Source organism: Tamandua tetradactyla, chromosome 6 (assembly GCF_023851605.1).
Source record: "Tamandua tetradactyla isolate mTamTet1 chromosome 6, mTamTet1.pri, whole genome shotgun sequence".
In the NCBI taxonomy this organism is placed as follows: domain Eukaryota; kingdom Metazoa; phylum Chordata; class Mammalia; order Pilosa; family Myrmecophagidae; genus Tamandua; species Tamandua tetradactyla.
This window is the reverse complement of record NC_135332.1, coordinates 177,194,359-177,213,158: the sequence shown is the minus strand read 5'-3', so window position 1 is coordinate 177,213,158 and position 18,800 is coordinate 177,194,359. Positions and strand designations below refer to the sequence as shown.

General features: G+C 53.8%; 1 protein-coding gene across 1 annotated transcript in view; it reads right to left on the bottom strand.

Annotated features, from left to right (window-relative positions):
* Positions 1-1,387: 1,387 nt before the first annotated feature.
* Positions 1,388-18,800, bottom strand: part of CCN4 (cellular communication network factor 4) — a 30,737-nt gene continuing 13,324 nt past the window's right edge. Inside the window, exons 2-5 of the mRNA XM_077167734.1 lie at positions 17,029-17,308; positions 10,734-10,994; positions 7,572-7,765; positions 1,388-5,275 (exon numbers count right to left, since the gene is read on the bottom strand). Of these exons, the coding sequence (XP_077023849.1) occupies positions 4,976-5,275; positions 7,572-7,765; positions 10,734-10,994; positions 17,029-17,308 (1,035 nt within the window). The 3' untranslated portion in view covers positions 1,388-4,975. The remainder of the gene's footprint in view (positions 5,276-7,571; positions 7,766-10,733; positions 10,995-17,028; positions 17,309-18,800) is intronic.

Here is an 18,800-nt window from a genome sequence, read left to right as displayed (position 1 = left end):
TGCTCCTCTGTCAGGTGGCAGCGCGCGTGATCTTTTCTGGATCCCACTGATTTCAGCTTCTTGCTCCGTGTGGCCTTCTCTCCATCTGAATTTCATTCTCTTTTAAAGGACTCCAGTAATAGGGTTGAGCCCGTCCTGATTTGAGGTGAACACACTTCAACTGAAGTAGCCTCATCCCAAGGCCCTACTTCCGATGGGTCACACCCACAGGAATGGGTTAGGTTGGAGAACATGGTTTCTGGGGCGCACACATCTCCCACCCCCACAGAGGAGTTAGCAGGCTGGTGGGAGACGTGGCTGGAAGGCCTCCCAAGAGTAGCTCCCTTCCTCTGCTCCAGCCATTGCCCGCCGTTCGCATAAGGCGTGTGGGCTGTACGCGGTGCTAGGTTTGCAAGGCAGAAAAGAAGGTACCACCATTCCTGCCTGAAGATGCTATGTTTTTAATCAAATCACAGCATGAAATGAAGACATAAAAATAAACCATTAAGGGAATGAGCGGCCTATGATTAAAGTATAAGAACATTCAATGGAGCATTAATGACACTTTTCCCTTATATATGCTAGTCTGAAGTCAGGGCTAAAAATGTGAGCTTTACATATGTACACATTGGCTCCAATTCTTACTAAAGCCTTGATGACTATTTCCAGTTTATGAGGATGCTGGGACTCAGCTAATAATAGATTTGCTTATTAAGTTCTTACCATGTGTCAGCCACACTCTAAACATTCTGCCTGCAATAGGCTTTTTAATTCTCACATCAGCATACCATGAGGTAGTTACTGTCATACCTGCATTTCACAGCTGAGGAAACTGAGGCTCAGAGGAGATAAGTGGTTTGTCCAGCAAAAGATAAAGCAGACCCAGGTCCCCCAAGTTAGAGCTGTTTCCACCGTATCAGGAAGCCTCCCCCACACTGCTTTTTCACACCCCATGGTTCCTAAGGCAGCTGGCAGTAGATGCTCCATCCATCCATCTGTCTGTCCATCCATCCATCCAACCCCTGCTTGCCTGGTCCCTGTTCTGTGCCCGGAACTGTACTAGGCTCTGGGGGTTAAGTCATGGTCCCTGACCTCAAGGAACCCCACAGTCTAGTTGGGGGTACAGTCAGGCATTAAATAAATGAGTGGGTGAATGAATGAATGAGTGTTGAACATTCTATTTTGTATTTACAGGAGATGTATTCCAGCCTGGACACACTGACAATCCTGGTCTTTTCTGAATTCTAGATTTCACTTTTTTCTAAGTCCATCTCTGAATTTCTAAGCTATTTTGATCTCCATATATAAAATAACTGGGATGTAATTTCCACCATCTGCACATTTATCGAATTTGCTCAATGCTCCATCATTACCCCATAACAAATGGATATACCAGAAAATCCAGGAAGTCACTTTACTTGTGATTTATTGCTTTAAGGAGAAAAGCTATAAATAGAGAATGTGAGCTATGAAAACCCTTCACATCGCACAAACATGCTCCACGCTACAGAAATCACGAGAAAAACGAGTACTATTGTAAAACATGACAGATGCCCAAGTGTTATTTTTTTCCCTATTGGGAAATTCCAAGACATTTCTTCATATATGTATTTAAAAAGTCACTTTACAAAAATGACAGTGGTAATGTTTAAATATTAAATCATAGTTGGAAAATAGTCACATACATACAGCTGTGTACACACCCGTGTGTACTGCACATGATTGACAGCTGAGCATAGCTGTCATTGCATTACTTTCCATCAAGGCAAGTCTTTAAAAAGTAATGACATAATTCATTAGGATAGTTGCTGAGCTACCTTCCTTCTCCACGGTCCAAACGTACATACAGTACAAAGTTTATGAGATTATCGACAATCTTAGTATTTCAATCTGCTTTCTCTGTTGACTCCTGAACCATCTTCAGAGTAAAAATTGCAGCTGTGTTCAAGCAAGCACCTCTTGTAATGGTTGTACCTTTTGATTTGGGGGCAGGAGACTTGGGCCTGTGTGGGGAGAGATGACTCAGGAGTCACATTTCGCCCTCCTGGTCTGCCGCTCCTTGGCGGGTAAGACCTGGGGCACATTTAACCCCTCCAAGCGTCGGTTGTCTTATCTGTAAGACCACATCTGGGAAATCTGCCATGAGGATTAAAGAAGATGTGGCAGTGAAGCCCGTAGCTGGAGGCTGGCACATGGTCAGCACTTGCCAATGCTTATCCTGAGGGTCAGCAAGGATGAGTGGTTCAATGAGTTCAGGACACTCTCTCCCCACCCGCGCAGCCCCCAGCAGTCCGCTCAGCACTGGTGGCTAAGGGATCCTCAGAGCACCTTTCTCTCATCTCAGAACGTGGCGTCAGAAGGGGTGGCAGAGGTGATTTTCTTGATGTATATGGACTCCCTGCCAAAGTGGGGTTCGTTCAGCCTCTGTCTAGAGGAAGACAGACTGCAGAGAAGGGGGTGCGCTGGGGCTTGGGCTCCAAGGCGCCTGATTTCTCAGTCCTTCGGAGCCTGATTTTCCATTTAAAAGAGACAGAATAGATTCTTCCACAAGGTTGCCTTGAGAAGCAATAGGATCATCGAGCCCAGTTTAGTGCTGACTCCAAGTGAGCAGGCAGGACAGGTTTTGCATTTCGATTGTGATCCTTGGGTATTGAGGGAGGCCACGCCCCGGCAGGAGAATTCTGGAAGGACATTCGTTACACCGGCCACAAATGGCCCTCCCTGTGCCTGCTCGGCCTCCCCCCTTGGCCGGCATAGAACAGGGCCGTTTCTCAGAACCGCAGGGACCAGTCCTCCCCGCCTATTCCATCCATTCCCAGCATAATCCCCCATTTCTCCGACCAGTCTCCTAGGATCTGGGAAGCTACACTCTGCTTTCCAAATTGTAATGCAAATTCAGGAAGAGCCTAGTTCTTGGGTTTCTGCTGAATTGCAAAAAGGGCTAGCTATTGTCTAGCTCTCTTGATTTGTAGATTGCAGATGTCTTTAAGAAAAGCCAATGTGATCCACACAGACTTATAAAAGAGAACATTTATGGGGTAAATTCTCTTTTTTTTTTGCATGGGCAGGCAGCGGAATCGAACCCGGGTCTCAGGCATGGCAGGCAAGAACTCTGCCAGCTGAGACACCGTGGCCTACCCGGTAAATTCTCTTTACACAAGCATTCTTTTTTTTTGATATAAAGTTTATTTAAATTAAATATTAAATGTCTCTTTTCCTATGTACTTCAAATAAGATGTGGATGTTAAAAATTAGATTTTCACACAACTTTGGAAGAAGAGAGCTTCTGAGTAAAAGTAAGCACACGTATACAACCTTCTTTATTCCCCAAATAGTCTCGAGTGCCACTGTGTGCCTTGCTTCCTTGGGATGGCCGAGAGGGGGGCACAGTCCCTCTCGTTTCTTGTTTAGAAATCCTCTCTACGCCAGGCACACTGCAGACTTCATGAATTACTCTGCATCATTCAATACTCGGCAGTGGGTGAATTATCTCTTAAAGGCATCCTGAGAGCGGGTTCTGATTTGGAGGAGGGGATGATCTGGTGGGAGCGTGTGGGAATTATGTTTATCTGTTATTTATGTGGCTGCTCAGGCACCTCAGTTATCTAAAACTCAGACCTCTTTTTTTCTTGGGGAAGGAACTAGAGAGATAGCAAAAAATGAGAGTGAGAAACCGTGGATTCCAACATGTTTTCCTGCTTTAACAGGTTTGAAAGCTCTAAAAGGAGGGGGAAAACTATAGGTTTTAAGTCAGTCCCTCTTGAATTTGAATTCTGACCTCCTCATGTGGCAGCTGGGCAACTTCAGCCAAGTTGCTTTACCACTCTGTGCTTCCGTTTCACATTCGTAAGAGGTGGCAGTAACCGCTACACAAGGCCGTTGCTGAGACTCAATGGAAGACAACACAGAAGGTGCTTAATAAAAGCATTGTAACAGTAAATATTTATATTCTGTAATAAAATAAATAATAACCCCATTTCCATTAGTAACAACCTTCTCATCTTTTTAGCTTCAAACCACCATTAAATATATTTGTTTCTAGACAACTGGCAAACCTCTGTCTTCACACCAGACGTGGGTTGTACAGGCCATTAAACCCCAGGGCAGTAAAATGGGTCACTACAGCCGAAAGACAGCGTCCAGCATTGGAGGCCACTCCAGGCCGGCCTGGGATGGGATGGACCCACTCCTTGGTTCGGCCCACACCCGACCCTGGGATGTGTTCTCGGTCATCAGAGATGGGTCTGGCCTGGACATCAGCCTGGTCCCCCACAGCTCCCTGAGAATGAGGAGACCTCCCAGAATACTGCTCGCGGGGTGCAGAGAGGCCATCTGATAGGGATGACCCCAACTTGTATCCTTTGCGGTACACAGTGGGGAAACTGAACCTCTACGATGCCCAGGTTAAATGAACACAACTTTCCATTAAACCAAACCAAACCAAATGATACACTGTGTCACCTCCCTCACCCAATGTTGGATGACCCTGGTGGGCACAAATCTTTGGGCTCAGGGAAACTTTTGGTATGCTGTGGCCAGACTGTCTGGTTGAGGGCCACTTGGCAGGGCCCCGACAGTGCACTGCTCTGTTGTCCCCACTACCGTCTGTTCTTCCGAACGTATCCAGAGAGTCTTGTGGTTTGGCACTGAAAGAAGGAATTAGTGATCCTGGATGTCCAGCTGATTCTGTTTCCTGGGACTCAGGCAAGACCCAGCAGAACTTCAGGCTTGGACAGGCTGGGCTAGGCCTGAGCATTGTGCAGACCTGCTGGCGACGGGCACTCTCTTTGGAGTGGATGCCGGGCCCTGCCAAGGAGGCTGAGGCTCACCAGCGTGGGCCATCTGGGTGGTCGGAGGCAGGAAAGGGGGCAAAGGGTCAGGACAAGGGGAATCAGAAGTGAGTGGCAAGGGGACAACTGTGAGAAGTTTTTCGCAGCAGAGGGCTGGCAGCCTTGCCCGCGCTGGACCAGGCCCAGGCCCCATGGCTTGTGCCCGCCTAGTTGGCAATCTCAGAGAAGTCGGGGTAGGAGTCCAAGTCAGCAAAGATGTCGTTGGGGTTCTTACAGCTCAGGTTGCAGAAGCAAGCATGGATCCACTGGACCTGGCGGGAGAAGCCAGGCCCTTCTGGACACTGGAAGGAGACGTCAATCGTCTTGGACTTATAGGGGACACAGCACCGGTTGTCGGTACACGCCCCGCAGTACTTGGGCTGGTAGGAGCGGGTGCTGGTGCAGCCTGCCAGGGTGAAGTTCATGGGCACTTCTGGCTGGTACACGGCCAGACACTTCTTCTCCGCCTGAAGCAAAGGAGAAGAGCTTCCAGTGGGTGCTCAGGGATTCCCACAGTAAACAACCTCTTCCCTTCAAGGCCTCAGTCCTTACCTTCGCACGTGGGAGCCCTGCCACTTTCAGTGTCTCAGCATCTTCAGGCAAGGAAGGACCTTAGCGTAGACAGCAAGACCCAACCATATTACACCAGAGTAAACTGAGGACGCAGAAGGGGACTGTCATTGCTCGGGTTGTAGCTCGCAGCCTAGACTTTCCCTTCTCCCCTGCATTTCTGCCTTACAAGTGTCCAGTTCTGTGTCACAGGGCTTACTGTGGGAAGCTCTATAATGCCTTCTGCCAGCCAAGCTGCCGTGGTCAGAGCGCATGCTTCACTGCACATCTCCCTCCTCTGTCTCCCACAGCCTCTCACGCACCCCCTTGGCATGGACTTATTCAACTGGATTGGCATTATTTAAAACCAGCCCCATCCCCCATGGGGCATAGGCCCCTCAGGTACCGGAGCCTTCTGTGTGTCTAACTCCATGCCTGGCACGAAGCAGGCATGTACTGAGCTCACCAGGCTGCTGGCAGTCGGGGTCGGCTCGTAGCCGCAGAGCTGGGGTGCCACAGAGCTGGGCTCTGTGGAGCCTGAAGCTGCACGACTTGGGTAGCCCTCCGAGCGCTCAACACTGCGGCACCCCAACTGGCTGGGGCCCTGTGCTCCCACTGCCAGGACTAGCGCTGGCTCATGCAGACCTGCCCTGCCTCCAGGGCTCTGGTGTTCGCTCAGCTCAGGCCCTCGGCTCCCCCCTCCTCCTGCTGCTGACACCTGTGTCACCCACGCCTTACTGAGCGCCTGCTGTGTACCAAGCACTGAAGTACCAAGGCTGCCATGACGGGAAATACCTAGAGAGAGAAGAGGAAGAAGAAGAGAGGAGGGGGAGGCAGAGGGGAGATGGAGCTGGTGGATGAAGAGCTGACTGCAGCAGCTGTCAGGGGGAGGGGCCCCTCTCCTCAGCACCCCCTCGCGGTCAGTGCTCCCCGGAGGGAATCGGTGCTGGGTTCCTATGTGTTTTCTCGGCGGGCCCCCGTGTTGACCAGCCCCCCGGCAGCACCGAGGAGTCCTATCTACTCAAAGTCAGGTAAATAGGAGCATTTCTAACTCAAGAACTGGGGTTCCCTTGTGGCCCGAGACATGCTCCATCCTTTACCTTAGACTCTCAAAGCTGGAAGGGATTCTAGAGACCAACGCTGCTCACTAGCGATGAGGGGGCTGGGGCTGAGCTGGTTTGAAAGGATGTATGTCCCCTAGAAAAGCCATGTTTTAATCTAAATCCCATTTCATAAAGGCAGAATAATCCCTATTCAATACTGTATGTTTGAAACTGTAATCAGATCATCTCCCTGGAGATGTGATTTAATCAAGAGTGGTTGTTAAACTGGATTAGGTGACAACATGTCTCCACCCATTCGGGTGGGTCTTGATAAGTTCCTGGAGTCCTATAAAAGAGGAAACATTTTGGAGAATGAGACATTCAGAGAGAGCAGAGCAGAGTGACATAGCCATGAGAAGCAGAGAGTCCACAAGCCAGCGACCTTTGGAGATAAAGAAGGAAAACGCCTCCCAGGGAGCTTCACGAAACGGGAAGCCAGGAGAGAAAGCTAGCAGATGACGCCAGTTTGCCATGTGCCTTCTCACTTGAGAGAGAAACCCTGAGCTTCATCGGCCTTCTTGAACCACGGTATCTTTCCCTGGATGCCTTAGATTGGACATTTCTATAGACTTGTAATTGGGACATTTTCTCGGCCTTAGGACTGTAAACTAGCAACTTATTAAATTCCCCTGTTTAAAAGCCATTCTGTTTCTGGTATATTGCATTCCAGTAGCTAGCAGACTAGAAGGGGGCTCACGGATGGGAGACCACCCACGGTCCGGGCAGTTAGCCCCAGAGCGGGCCTTAGACCCCGGGTCCCGACCCCCACTCAGTGTGTCCCGATCGGCCGGCGTGACTGTTGCACACGCACGTGGGTGTGGGCTGGGACGGGAGTGGCGGGAAGATGCAGTCAGAGGAGTGGCCTTCAGAATCATCCAGAAGAGCACGTGTGAGGGTTCCGGGGGTCTCCCAGAGTGCCCTGAGTCTAAAAATATGCAACCATGAAAGCTTCCATGGAGCGAAATTCACCGTGCTCCCAGATGCCTGCTACCCCAGCCCAGGAAGGCAGTTACTGTCCCCATATCGCAAATGGCCCCCAGCAGCAAGGTCAGAAGCCAGGGCTCCCAGCGGGCTGTCCGTCCCCTGACTCCTAGATGCCCGCCCTGCCCACCTTGATTAGCAGACGGACGTCGAGGTCACAAGGCCGCACGGTGCAGAGGCGGTTCTCCTGCTCAGGCCAGCAGCGGGCGTTGGCGTTGGAGATCCGAGAGGAGACGCCCAGGCCGCAGCTGGTGGAGCAGGGGCTCCAGGGGCTGGTGTAGGCAATGCAGTTCCTGTGCCAGGGCTCCCCCTTGCCCGTGGGTGCTGCGGGGACAGACTGACCATCAGCCTCGGTCCCCTCCGCCCCCGTAGGCCCAAACCCGTGCTGAGGAGCAGGGCCCCTGCAGCTCACAGATGGGCAGCTGTGGGTGATGGCTGGACTACCCCACAGGTGGCACACTGATCTCTAACCAGTCTGGCTTCCAGAGAGAGGAGGGCATGTTCCAAGTCCCTAATATTTCTATTATGATTGAGAGAGGCCATGGGGGGCATAGAGGAAAGAGGGCCTTTACAGACAGGTAGACCTGGGTTCAAATCCTGCCATACCACCTACAAGCTGTGTGATCTTTGACAAGTCACTCAACCTCTCTGGGCCTCAGTCGCATCAGAGCAATAATACTTGACTTGTGGGGTTGGTTGACACTTGACAATAATGGGTAGAGTATTGATTATGTATCAGGTGTCCTGCTAGGTGCTGGGAATAAGAGATGAAAGGGCATTGTCCCTGTTTCCACAGAGATTAAACTTATTTGGGGGAGTTCAGAGAGGCGTGCTGCATCCTCGTACCTAGTGTCTCATCTTGGTCCTGCTGAGAGCATGTAGTCTGCAGAGCCGAGCTACACGGGCTCAGATCTTCACACTGCCCCTTAGCAGGCTGTGCACCTTCCCTCCCACAAGTCAGCGCCCACACTTCCATGCCCGGCTCTCACTGGCCAACCGGCTAGACATCAGCTCCTCCCTCCCAGGGCAGAGACAGGAAAGGTGAGCTCACACTGTGGCGGTGCTCAAGCACACCTGGCCCTACTGAACCCGGGGAAATGTGGGGTCCAGGGTCACTGACCCTCAGCCAAATAAACTGTCAACCGTTGCATGGTTCCACTAGCACCTGTCCCCCCAGCCTCCAGAACATGGTGGCGGCTTAGCGGTATGCGGAGATGGCAAACATGAGAGAGCAGGACGCAGAGGCAGAGGAGGGGACGAGATGCAGGACAGGGAGACCCAAAGGGAAGGCCACCCAGGTACAGGCACGCGGATGCCTGAGAGGGACAGGCAGAGAAGGGGGCCAAAGGCCGAGGGAAGGGCGAGGGGCATCGGGGAGGGGAGAGGCAAGGAGGGAGGGGTGGACAGTGAGACAGTGGGGAGCAGGAAGAGAACTGATAAAATAACGGAGGGAGTGAGGGAGAGGAGGAAGCAAAGAAACACAGGAGAGAAGAGAAATGTAAGGAGGAGTCCGAAGGAGAAGCAGAAAAGGTAAAAGGGGCTCAGGTGTCTGCCGGCTGCCCTGGACCTGCTGGTGAGAGATTTCCCTGCTGCACCGCCCCCCCTCCCCCGACTCGGGGTGTTTCTCCATGAGCCCCACTGGCTCTCTTTGCTCAGCCCTATGGGGGATCCCAACACGGGCCCTGCCTCCCTGGCCAGGCAGACCCCAGGGGACCCCAGGGCACCCTGGCCCCTGGCCCAGTGAAGCTTACTGAGGACACCCGCTGTGTTTCCCTTCCTTCCAGTTTGGTCTCTCCTAAAGCACTTTCTTCCCTTGGTTTCTACCAAACTCTCTTTCTCCTGTTTCCACTCCACCTGTGGGAAGGGTTTGCCTTGCTCCACTTCTTTCTCTCCCTCTCCTTAAACGGTGGTGTCTGGGCCCCTCCTTCTACACAGTGATTGTCTATCAGGGGCGCTTTTGTCCCCTTGCCCACGCTGGCCCACACCTGGAGACATTTTCCATCATTGCAACTTGGGCCAGGTGCTACCGCCAAGTTAGCCGGGCTGAGGCTGCAGCAACCCTTCTCTACCCTGAGCAATCCCATATGCTTCTAAGTGAAAACTAAACCCCCAGTTTCCTTAGAACTCCTGCCCAGACTGCTGTCTTCACACCGGCACGGCCCCTGGCCTGCAGACACTCCCCCAGAAATGTCTTCACAGCGCAGGTCCTCTCGCGTGGCCCTGACCCTCCTCTCTGTCCCACTCTCCCTTTCCTCAGGCCACCCTCAAATGCCAGCCTCCCCAGCCCCAGGCCCCAGCCCCCAGCTCTTCTTCCTGCCACATCGCCCTAGAACATCCCGCCCCCACCACCAGGCTCCAGGCCGATGCCTTCCAGGACTCTCTTCCCAGCCCACTGCCCTCCTCCAACGCAGCCCCCACTGGAGGCGTTCAGGCGGCCTGGGCACCCTGCCTCGAGCTAACCTCTCAGAAGAAGCAAATCCCCTTGGCCTGAGCACAGCTCTTCCCTTGTATTCCACCCACATGATGAGGACCCCCCACCCCGAGGCAGCTTCCACACTCTCTCTCCTTCACCCACCCGGACCTGCAGAGTGGCCCGTGTGCATCTGCCTTTGCTTGACACCTCTGCTCTCGCGGCCTGAGCTCAGACCCGCATTAACCAGCCCACCCTCCCTCCCTCTCTCTTCTCCCCTTCCTTCCTTCATCAAACACCAGGTGCCCGTTATTGTCTGGCCCTGGGGTGGGGCCCAGGAAGTAGTCGTGAAACTCACAGGCCTGTCCCCATCCTCCCTTCCTGGAGCTTCCCCTGACCTGGCTTACCTGGCTGAAGCCTCACCTGCCCGAAGCCTCACCTGCCCACCCATCCTCCAAGTCCTCACGAAGCCTCCACTCAGGTTAATCCCATCCACTCCCTCTCCTGCCCTTGCAGCTGCTGCTCAAGCCTCCCTCCCCAGGGCCCCTCAACCCCTCATCCCATCCCCCCCAATCTCTCAGGTAGAAAGATAATGAATTGCAGGGGTAGGCTTTGTTCTTTACAAAGCATGTCCTCATTTTGTGCTCCAGGGATTCTAGAAGACAAGACCCGTAGGGTATTCCCATTTTAGAGATGGGAAAACGGGGTCCCAGAGAAGAAATGACTTTCCCAAGGCCACCCAGTCAGCGGTGGACTGGGCAAGTGTCTTGGAGGGGCGTGTGTCCTAAACCAGCCCTGGGAGCTCTCAAGGGGGTGGAGAGCCGCGGGGCCTCAGCCCTTCCCTGCGCCCGCACTTGCCCACCCACGGGCCCCTGCACCCACCTAAGGCGGCCGTGTCGTACTGCGCCGTCTTGTGCGGCCTCCTGGCCTCGTCGTCGCACACCCATTGCTCGCAGCAGCGGCCGGGCACGCTCACCCGGCGTGGGCGTTGGCACCAGAGGCGCGGGGGGCGCGCGCGGAGGCACAGCGGCGTGCAGCCCACGGCGCCGTCCAGGCACGTGCAGTTGTACCTGCAGCTGGGCTGGAAGGTCTGGCCGTTGTTGTAGCGCACGCCGTCCAGGACGCAGCCCACGCCCACCAGCTCTGCGAACACAGGCCAGCGGTCAGACCCAGTGGGCATGGGGTCCCCCAGCAGGTGGACCATGCCCAGCCCTGGGCAGCTCCCCATACAGGGAGGGAGAGAGCCATGGGGCATCAGGCAGAGAGCACTGCACGGCAAGGGCGGGGAGGTGAAGGAGGGGGCAGCGGGGGTGCCAGGTGTGGTGGGAGGGAGCTGAGAGTGGGCGCTCAGGGGGGCTCAGCTGTCACCTTGGAGCCGGGGGCTGGGCTGGGCCCTGGGAGAAAGGACGGAAGCTGGCAAGGGCAGGGTCCAAGCCTGCTGTCCTTTGGAGTCCAGGCCCCGCCCGAGGGCTGGTGGCCGCAGGTCCTAAGGGAGGCGGGACTGGGATTGGAGAGTGAACAAAAGAGAAAAACTGTGTCCCACGGAGCTTGCATTGTAGTGGAGCTGGCAGATGAAAGACAATCAAATAAATAAACCTCACACAATGGTGCCGGAAGCCCAGGAGAAAAGTGAAGCAAGGCCAGGGTTGGGAAGGAGAGGCAGTTGCAAATTTAAACAAGGTGGGCAGAGAAGGTGTCTTTAGGGTGATGTCTCAGCGGTGAGAGACATCTGGGGGCGGTGAAAGTGACCTCCTGGGTGTCAGGGCGAGGGCTTCCAGGCAGAGGGTGCAGCCCTCACTGCTGATTTACAGGCCTGGGATTCAGGAGGGACAGCTGGGGGCGGGGTAGTGCTGGAGGGTAGGCAGTGGGGAGGGTAGAGTGAGAGAGGAAGGAGGGCAGGAGGTGAAGTCAGAGAGGGCTTCCTTGTAGGCTCGAGGAAGGTACGAAGCTGTTAGAGCCTAGTATGGCGCCTAGCACACAGTAGGTGCTTTTTAAGTACCTGTAGAGTGAATGATACAACTGATGACTTACTAGAACAGCTGTGCTGCCAATTGAAAAGCTCTTGAGGGGGGCAAGGGCAGAGTTGGAAGCCACCCCAGGCGGGAGAGGGTGGTGGCTCGAGCAGAGGGGCTGCCAGCCCCGAGGAGCCAGGTCAGCTTCTGAAAGCATCAGAAGGGAGAGCCTCGGGGACTTGCTGCCTAATGGCAGTGGAGGGTGGGAGGAAACAGGCAGCTCCCACTCCTGGACTCAGCCCTGGGAGGGTGGAGACACTCTGTCCTCCTGAGAGGGGCTGAGGACCGCGTCTGGAGATGTAGGCAGAGAGCCCGCGCCCCCCAGAGGAGGGGGGTGCCAGCAGTCCCACCACCCGCGTCTCCGGTTTGCCCGGAGGTGTGGCTGTCATGTACTTGCCATGTCTAACAAGAGAGAGGGGGTCCAAGGTGCTCTCTCTTGCTGGGCACATGCCCTGCTCTGTGTCAGGCGTTATTATTATATTTTAATTAAGTAAGTAGGTAATCTGGCTTCTTTTATTTCATCCTATAAGGAGCCCCTTACAGAACTGCTGTCACCTTCATTTTACACACAGGGGACCCAGATGGAAGCGGCCGAGCCGCAGGAGCCAGGGTTCCGGTCATGTCCCGGGTGAGCCCAAGCATGGGGAGGGCGTGGGGAAGGAGCCAGCCTTCAATGACCCCTGGCCTGGACCCAGCACATTCCACACATCAGCTCATTCCGTCGCCCAGTGACTTCAGGAAGACAGTTTGATTTTCTTAAGTTGGCAGATTTGCTCAAGGTCACGCAGATGGCAAATGATCGAGTTGGGACTCAAGCTCAGGGGGTTTGACCCCACAGCCTATTTCCTTTCCACCAGACACCAGCAAAGGGGGAGAGGAAGCCCAGGAAGCACTGTGTGACTCACTGGCCTTGGCACTGTGACTCATCCCTGCCTGCACTCTCTCGCTCCAGGAAGGGCTGTGTGTGTGTGTGTGTGTGTGTGTGTGTGTGTGTGTGTGTGTGTGTGTGTGTGTGTGTGTGTGTGCATGCACGCGTGTCTGCGCGTGTGAGTCTGTGCTGGGAGGAAGTGTGACTGGGCTGGAGTCGGGGTTCCTGCTCCCGGATGTGGGAACTGTGGATGAAGTGTTCACTGCTCACGCCTGCGCATCACTGACCAGGGATTCTCCACCCTCATGGGCAGGGGGACACTCGGATAGCTTTTAAAACCTCCATGGTCAGCCGTGCCATGCCCTGGCAGGCCCCAAACACGGGGGTGGGACCAGGCCGTGGTATTTTGGGGCTCGGTGTCTTTTAACGCTCCCTAAGTGAACCCAGTGTGTGGCTGATGGTGAGAACCTCTGCATCTACAAGCTACTCCCCAGTGTCCTTGGAGCTTTGGGTGGGGAAATGGGGTGCTGGTACTGCTGGCTCTGACCGCCTGCCCCCCAGAGGCTTGAGGGAGAGCAGGGCACTTGTGATTCCTGTGGGATGGGCCCATGAGAAGACGCGGAAGTCCTTCTTCACACACCTTCCTTCTTTCTAATTAACCCAAGGCCCGACTGCTGGCAAAGCCGTGAGGCTGGCTGAGTCTACCTTTACCACCTCCCATCTGACCTCAGACTGCACATCCAGGCACTGCCTGGTCAGTGCTCCTCTTGTCGAGGGGCTTGTGGGAACCGAAATCCCCTCGCTCTGCCATCTGGGCCTTTCCTCTCTCTACCACCCCTTCTACCCGCAGTGGACTGTCCACCTTACAGTGAGTCATGCCTTGTGGTAACCTTACTGTATGATTCCCCACCAATGCTCATTGTGTGGATGGATGGATGGACAGATGGATGGGGGGGGCACCAAACTTCATTCGCTACTACCATGCATTAGGCATTTGAAATCCCAAATCACCTAGAGAGGTAGGCATTATTTGTCACAATTTTATGTGATGAGGAAACAAACTTAGAAGGTTGAGTAGCTTGCCTAAAGTCATGTTATTTGTAAGGGTTGGTGCTAGGGTCTGAACTGGGCTGTACAGCTCCAGAGACTATGTATGAGTTTACCACTCTCTCACTCTGCAGGCCGGGGAGTGTGTCCCTGGGACTAGGGCTCCTCTGGAAGGAGCTGCACTAGATCTCCTCTGACAATGACTGTGGATGGGCCCAAGAGGTCTCCGTCATGGAAAAGCCAAAACAGAGCACACGCACCAAAACAAAAAATGGATCACATTTTAGGCCTCAAAAACCACATGAGGTTAGTTTGACCATGCACGTAAAGTGACATGCCCAAAGTCACGTAGCTAGCAAGTGTCAGAGCCATGATTCAAAACCCAAGACTGACTGCCTATAAATGTCACCCTCTGTCCCCCCAGCACACTGCCCTGGGTCTGACCGGCTGCGGTAAGTGCAGGGTAGTGCTTACGCAACAGAAATAGCCAGTTGGATTTAGAGGTCAATCTCTGCCCACACATCTGTTTGGTTTGGCCCACGGAGTGTTTTTAAAAAGAATATTGAATTTATTGCCAACCTCTGCAAGTCATATGCAAATCTGGACTTTTGGATTTCCTTGAAAACTAAGCAGACTGGACCAAAAAAAAGGGACCAATCTCACTTTTTTTGCCAGCAACAGTGGGCTGGGGCCCAGAATGGGTGGCCTCTGATCACCAAAGCGTCCTGTCACCAGTTTGCCGTAGTCCCCCTGTTTTCTCTGTGTGTTATGTGTGCCAGTGTTGCTTATTTTCATCACCCACCAAGTCCTGGCCTAATTACATGCAAATCTCCCAGGATTGATTCAGCGTGTCCCGGGGACTGTCCGCCCGGTGAGCTGACCACTTGCTAAGAGATTGGTCCCGAGAGGGATGCCTCATCTTTGTGCCTCCCCCGGGCCCCTCTCTCGCCTTCAGACTCGGCGCTCTGCTCTTTCTTGTAGTCGGGCTTCACGGACTCCGACACAAAGGCAGGATTGCTGGAAAAATGTTCCGAAGAGCCGTAGACTAGTGCACTGTGTGTGTCTGTGTGTGCACACATGTGTGTGGGATGTGTGCGTGTTCAATGAGCACGTGTGTGGGGAGGGGGTAGGCAGGTAAAAAACCCACTTGAACAAAAGAGTTCAGTGTTCAAATAAGTTTGAAAAGAAAGGGCTGTGCGTGATCACTTCCTTTTGGAATTGAACAACGAATGTGAGTATTTAAATGACTTCAAAAAGTCCTATAGCAGCTGTTCATTCCAACATCTGCAAACCTACATGAACAGGGAACCCTCAGAGTATTGTTTTATTTTGTTTTCCCCAAAAATTAAAGGAAAAGAAATGCACAGAGGCTCAGGGTGGGAGATGACCTGAGCGGAGAGGCTGTAGCAAGCGAAGGCAGGACCTGAGATAAAGAGAGAGAGGGTGCAGGAGACTAGAGGAGGTGGTTTCCCAGGATCCTGACGGGGAAGGTAGCGGGAGAGACAGTTCCTAGTCCTGCGCGTTCTCTGGATCCATGCAACAATGTCTAGAAGATGTGGTGTCTGGCAAATATCCTCAAAATAGCTTTAGCCATCACTTTGATCCTAGTGCAGTGGATTGGCTTTTTAATGACCTTGAAGAACAGCCAGGAAAGAGGAACGCAATTACGAGAAAGTCTCCTATAGTTGGAGGTGGTTTCGATGCAGGAAGGCCAGGCCAGCTTTCCTACCTGGGTCGTGGGGACAGGGTATATGCTGACAGCATGTGTCAGCCGTCATCTCACACCCCAGAGGGCCTGAGAATCGCCTGGAAATCTTAAGTGTCAATTCCCCAACCCCACCTCAAATTTTCTCAGGAATAGCACTTTTAATCAGGCTGAGATACAATTCTGCACTGGTGTGTTGCAAGCTCTCTTTCACATGCTGTTTTACTATTTGCTAATAATGGGTCTCAGTCAAAGGAAAAAAAAATAATGGGAGGGTTGGGGAAGCAGGAGTGGTTACTTTCAAAGCCAAAGACAGGTGACGTGGCATGAAAGATGAAGCTGGAACCAATGATAAAAGAGCAGAAAATGCTCATAAATTAGCCATGAGACTCTTCTAGGATTGACTGACTTAGAACTAAGTGTATAATTCTCATCAACAATCTGCCTTGGGAAATGTCTGGGTTAGTGGAGGCTGGCAATACGCTGTATGTGACTACGCATCAGGGTCCATATGGAGTCACGGTTACAGGGAAGGTCTGACCAGTGCTAAGGGAAGGGGGTGCTTGGGTTTATGAGGCTTTGGGCAACTTTTCAGAAGTTAGGCAGCTGCGTCATGATATCTCAGTGCCTCGTCTCATCATGCTGAGCCATGTATCTTAAAAGGATGAATGCTTAGAAGATTCAAGCTAAGGAAATGCCAGTCAAGACAGAGGCAAGAGGCCAGAAAGTCCAAGAAAGGATATTTCTGGGAACATCAAAAGACAGAATACCTATGATGCAGCATCTGAAAAGTAAACAAACAACAAAAAATTCTCCCCAAACATGAGAGTGACCAAGAGTGCAAAAAAAGCAAAGGCAGTTAGAACTCCAGGAAAAACAAAAGGTTTTATAAGAAAGGAAATACAAACAAGTACACTCTTCATGCTGCAGTGAATAATATTTACAGAGTCATAATATTGCAAGTACTTATTACTGTATAACAAAAATTATGAAGATACTATTTGGAAGATGAGGAAGTGGGATTGTACTGAGGAGCTGAGTCATCAGCTACCATATAAAAACATTAATAGATGACAGAAAATTGATACACTCTGCACAAGACGTGCATCTTCTAGTGGTGACTACCAGAAAAAGAGAAGGCTAAACTAACTCAGAGCAACTAACAATGGGAAGATGTGGGTAGGTGAGAGGAAGGGATGGTTGCAGATGAATGGTTTTCATTTTTCCAAGGCTACTGGATATTTTAGAAAAGCGTTATTATCTTAATTCACAATATTACTAAGGTATCTGGAGCTATGAAGTATCCTGGTGTCCCCTGGGAGGCCAGGGGCCTCTGGCAAAGGACCTCAGCACGAAGAGAACAAACCAGGCTGAGGCCCTGCCTGGCGGCCTCTTCCCTGAGCAGGAGCGTCTCTGGGACTGAGAAGAAACGCGAGGTTCTGGAGGCCAGAGGAAGGCAGGCATCCTTCCCCCCCCAGGAAGGGGGTGTGGGTGTGCCGAGGGAGGGAGAGGGGCCCGGCCGGTGGGGGGGGGGCGCTCACTTACGTGCACACACGCCTATTGCGTACCTCGGGCGGTCCCCGCTGTAGTCGCAGTAGAGGCCCCGGTGGGGGTCGCAGACGCTCGCCTCCGTGCAGTTGTCGCCCAGCTGCTGGGCACACACCTTGCAGCATTCACAGCCGTCTGTGACCAGGCTGACCCCCAGTGGGCAGCGGGGCGGGGACGGCGGGCACTCGCAAGGCCACTTGCAGAATTGGGGGCGTGAGGACGTGTCCTCCGGCGGCGCAGGGGTGACGGCCACAGCCGTGGGGGCCGGAGGCGGGCCCTGCAGAGGGAACAGCAGAGGTGAGGGGCTGCCAGGAGCAGGGCGCTGAGTCCAGAGGCCCCCACGCCACCCGGTCTGTGTGGTCTCCACCAGGTTTGCATAAAATAATTTTTCCCATCCTGCCAGATGAGCAGGACTGAAGCGCTCAGTGTTCGGGGAAGCTAAGCGAATCGCCCTAATTCCAGTGCAGGCGAGCGGCGGGCCAGGTGCCCCTGCGGGTCTGTGGCCAGGGCGCGCTGAGCTCCTTCCCTTCCGCCCTTGACCTTCCCGAGCACCAAGGAAGGCGCGGGGGCCTCAATCCCTGGCCGAGGAGGTGGCGGGTGCAGCGCTCTGCAGTAACCCCCCTGCTGATCCCCGCGGGGCTCACACCCCGGGCTCCTTCACCGCTTCCTACAGCTCCACCCTCTGTTCCCCATAAGTGTCCTTAAGGCCCAGTCGGGGGACTCACACTTCACACTGTGCTTCGGCCGCTGAACCCTTCTTGCGGTCCCCTTAGAGCTTGTGGCCAGCCCCCTGCTGTTGTTGGTTGGGGGGTACTTGGGCTCCCTCTGCCAGTGCAAACCCTGCTGGAGGGGTCTTTCCATGGAGCATTAAGGGTGACGACCCCTACCCCTGGGCCCTGCCCCCAGTCCTCCCCAGTAACCCTATCCCAGCCCCCGGTACATCCTTACTGGGGCAAGCGTGATGGGCAAAACGACGGACATCAGCTGGGGAGGGAAAATGAGGTCCAAGGATCTGCCAGGGCCTGGAGAACTGACGGAGGCTGTGGCTCCGGGGCCCACGAGCACAAGGGCTTCGAGTGGCCGGGTCCCCAGGATGCAGTGCTCGCCCTGCCTGTCCTGGCTGCCTCCTGCATCGCCACCCTGTCCCCTCGCTCTTCACACAGCATGCGAGGCTGAGCCCGGCCTCCAGCCACCCCTCCAGCTCCCCATCCAGGTGTTCTGGGGTGACTCCCAAATCCCCAGTCTGGCACGGCTAGGGCAGGGGCTTCCGGGGGGACCAGTGGGGACCACCCCACTCCCTCTCCCTCCCCCTCTCCAGACACTCCTTTCCTTCTCCACGAGTGGGGCCCTGCCCCGTGGAATTGGCATAGAAAGGAATAGCACTCCTTTCTCAGAACAGCGGGTTCAGGGGTGGAGGCACCCGGACAGGGTCCTCCTTCCTTCTACAGAGCAGGAAACCTAGCTGCAAAGGGGCAACGGGACTCCTGCCAGACCCTCTGCCCACCTTGGGGCCAGAGACAAAGAAATCTCACTCATTTTCATACCCTTTACTTTGGCCTTCTCTGGTCTCTTCTATCCATTCAGCAAGCATTTGTGGGGCTCACAGACTCTCACTTTTGAGGCATTTGAAGGCTAATACAAAAAATCCCCTGTGCTCAAGGGGCCCACAGACTAGGGGAGAGACAGATTCCAGAGGGAGAATGTTGCACCTCAAGGCCTGGGGCCTCTGCAGCGCCAGGGGGGACGGGGGGCTCTGGACAGCAATCGCT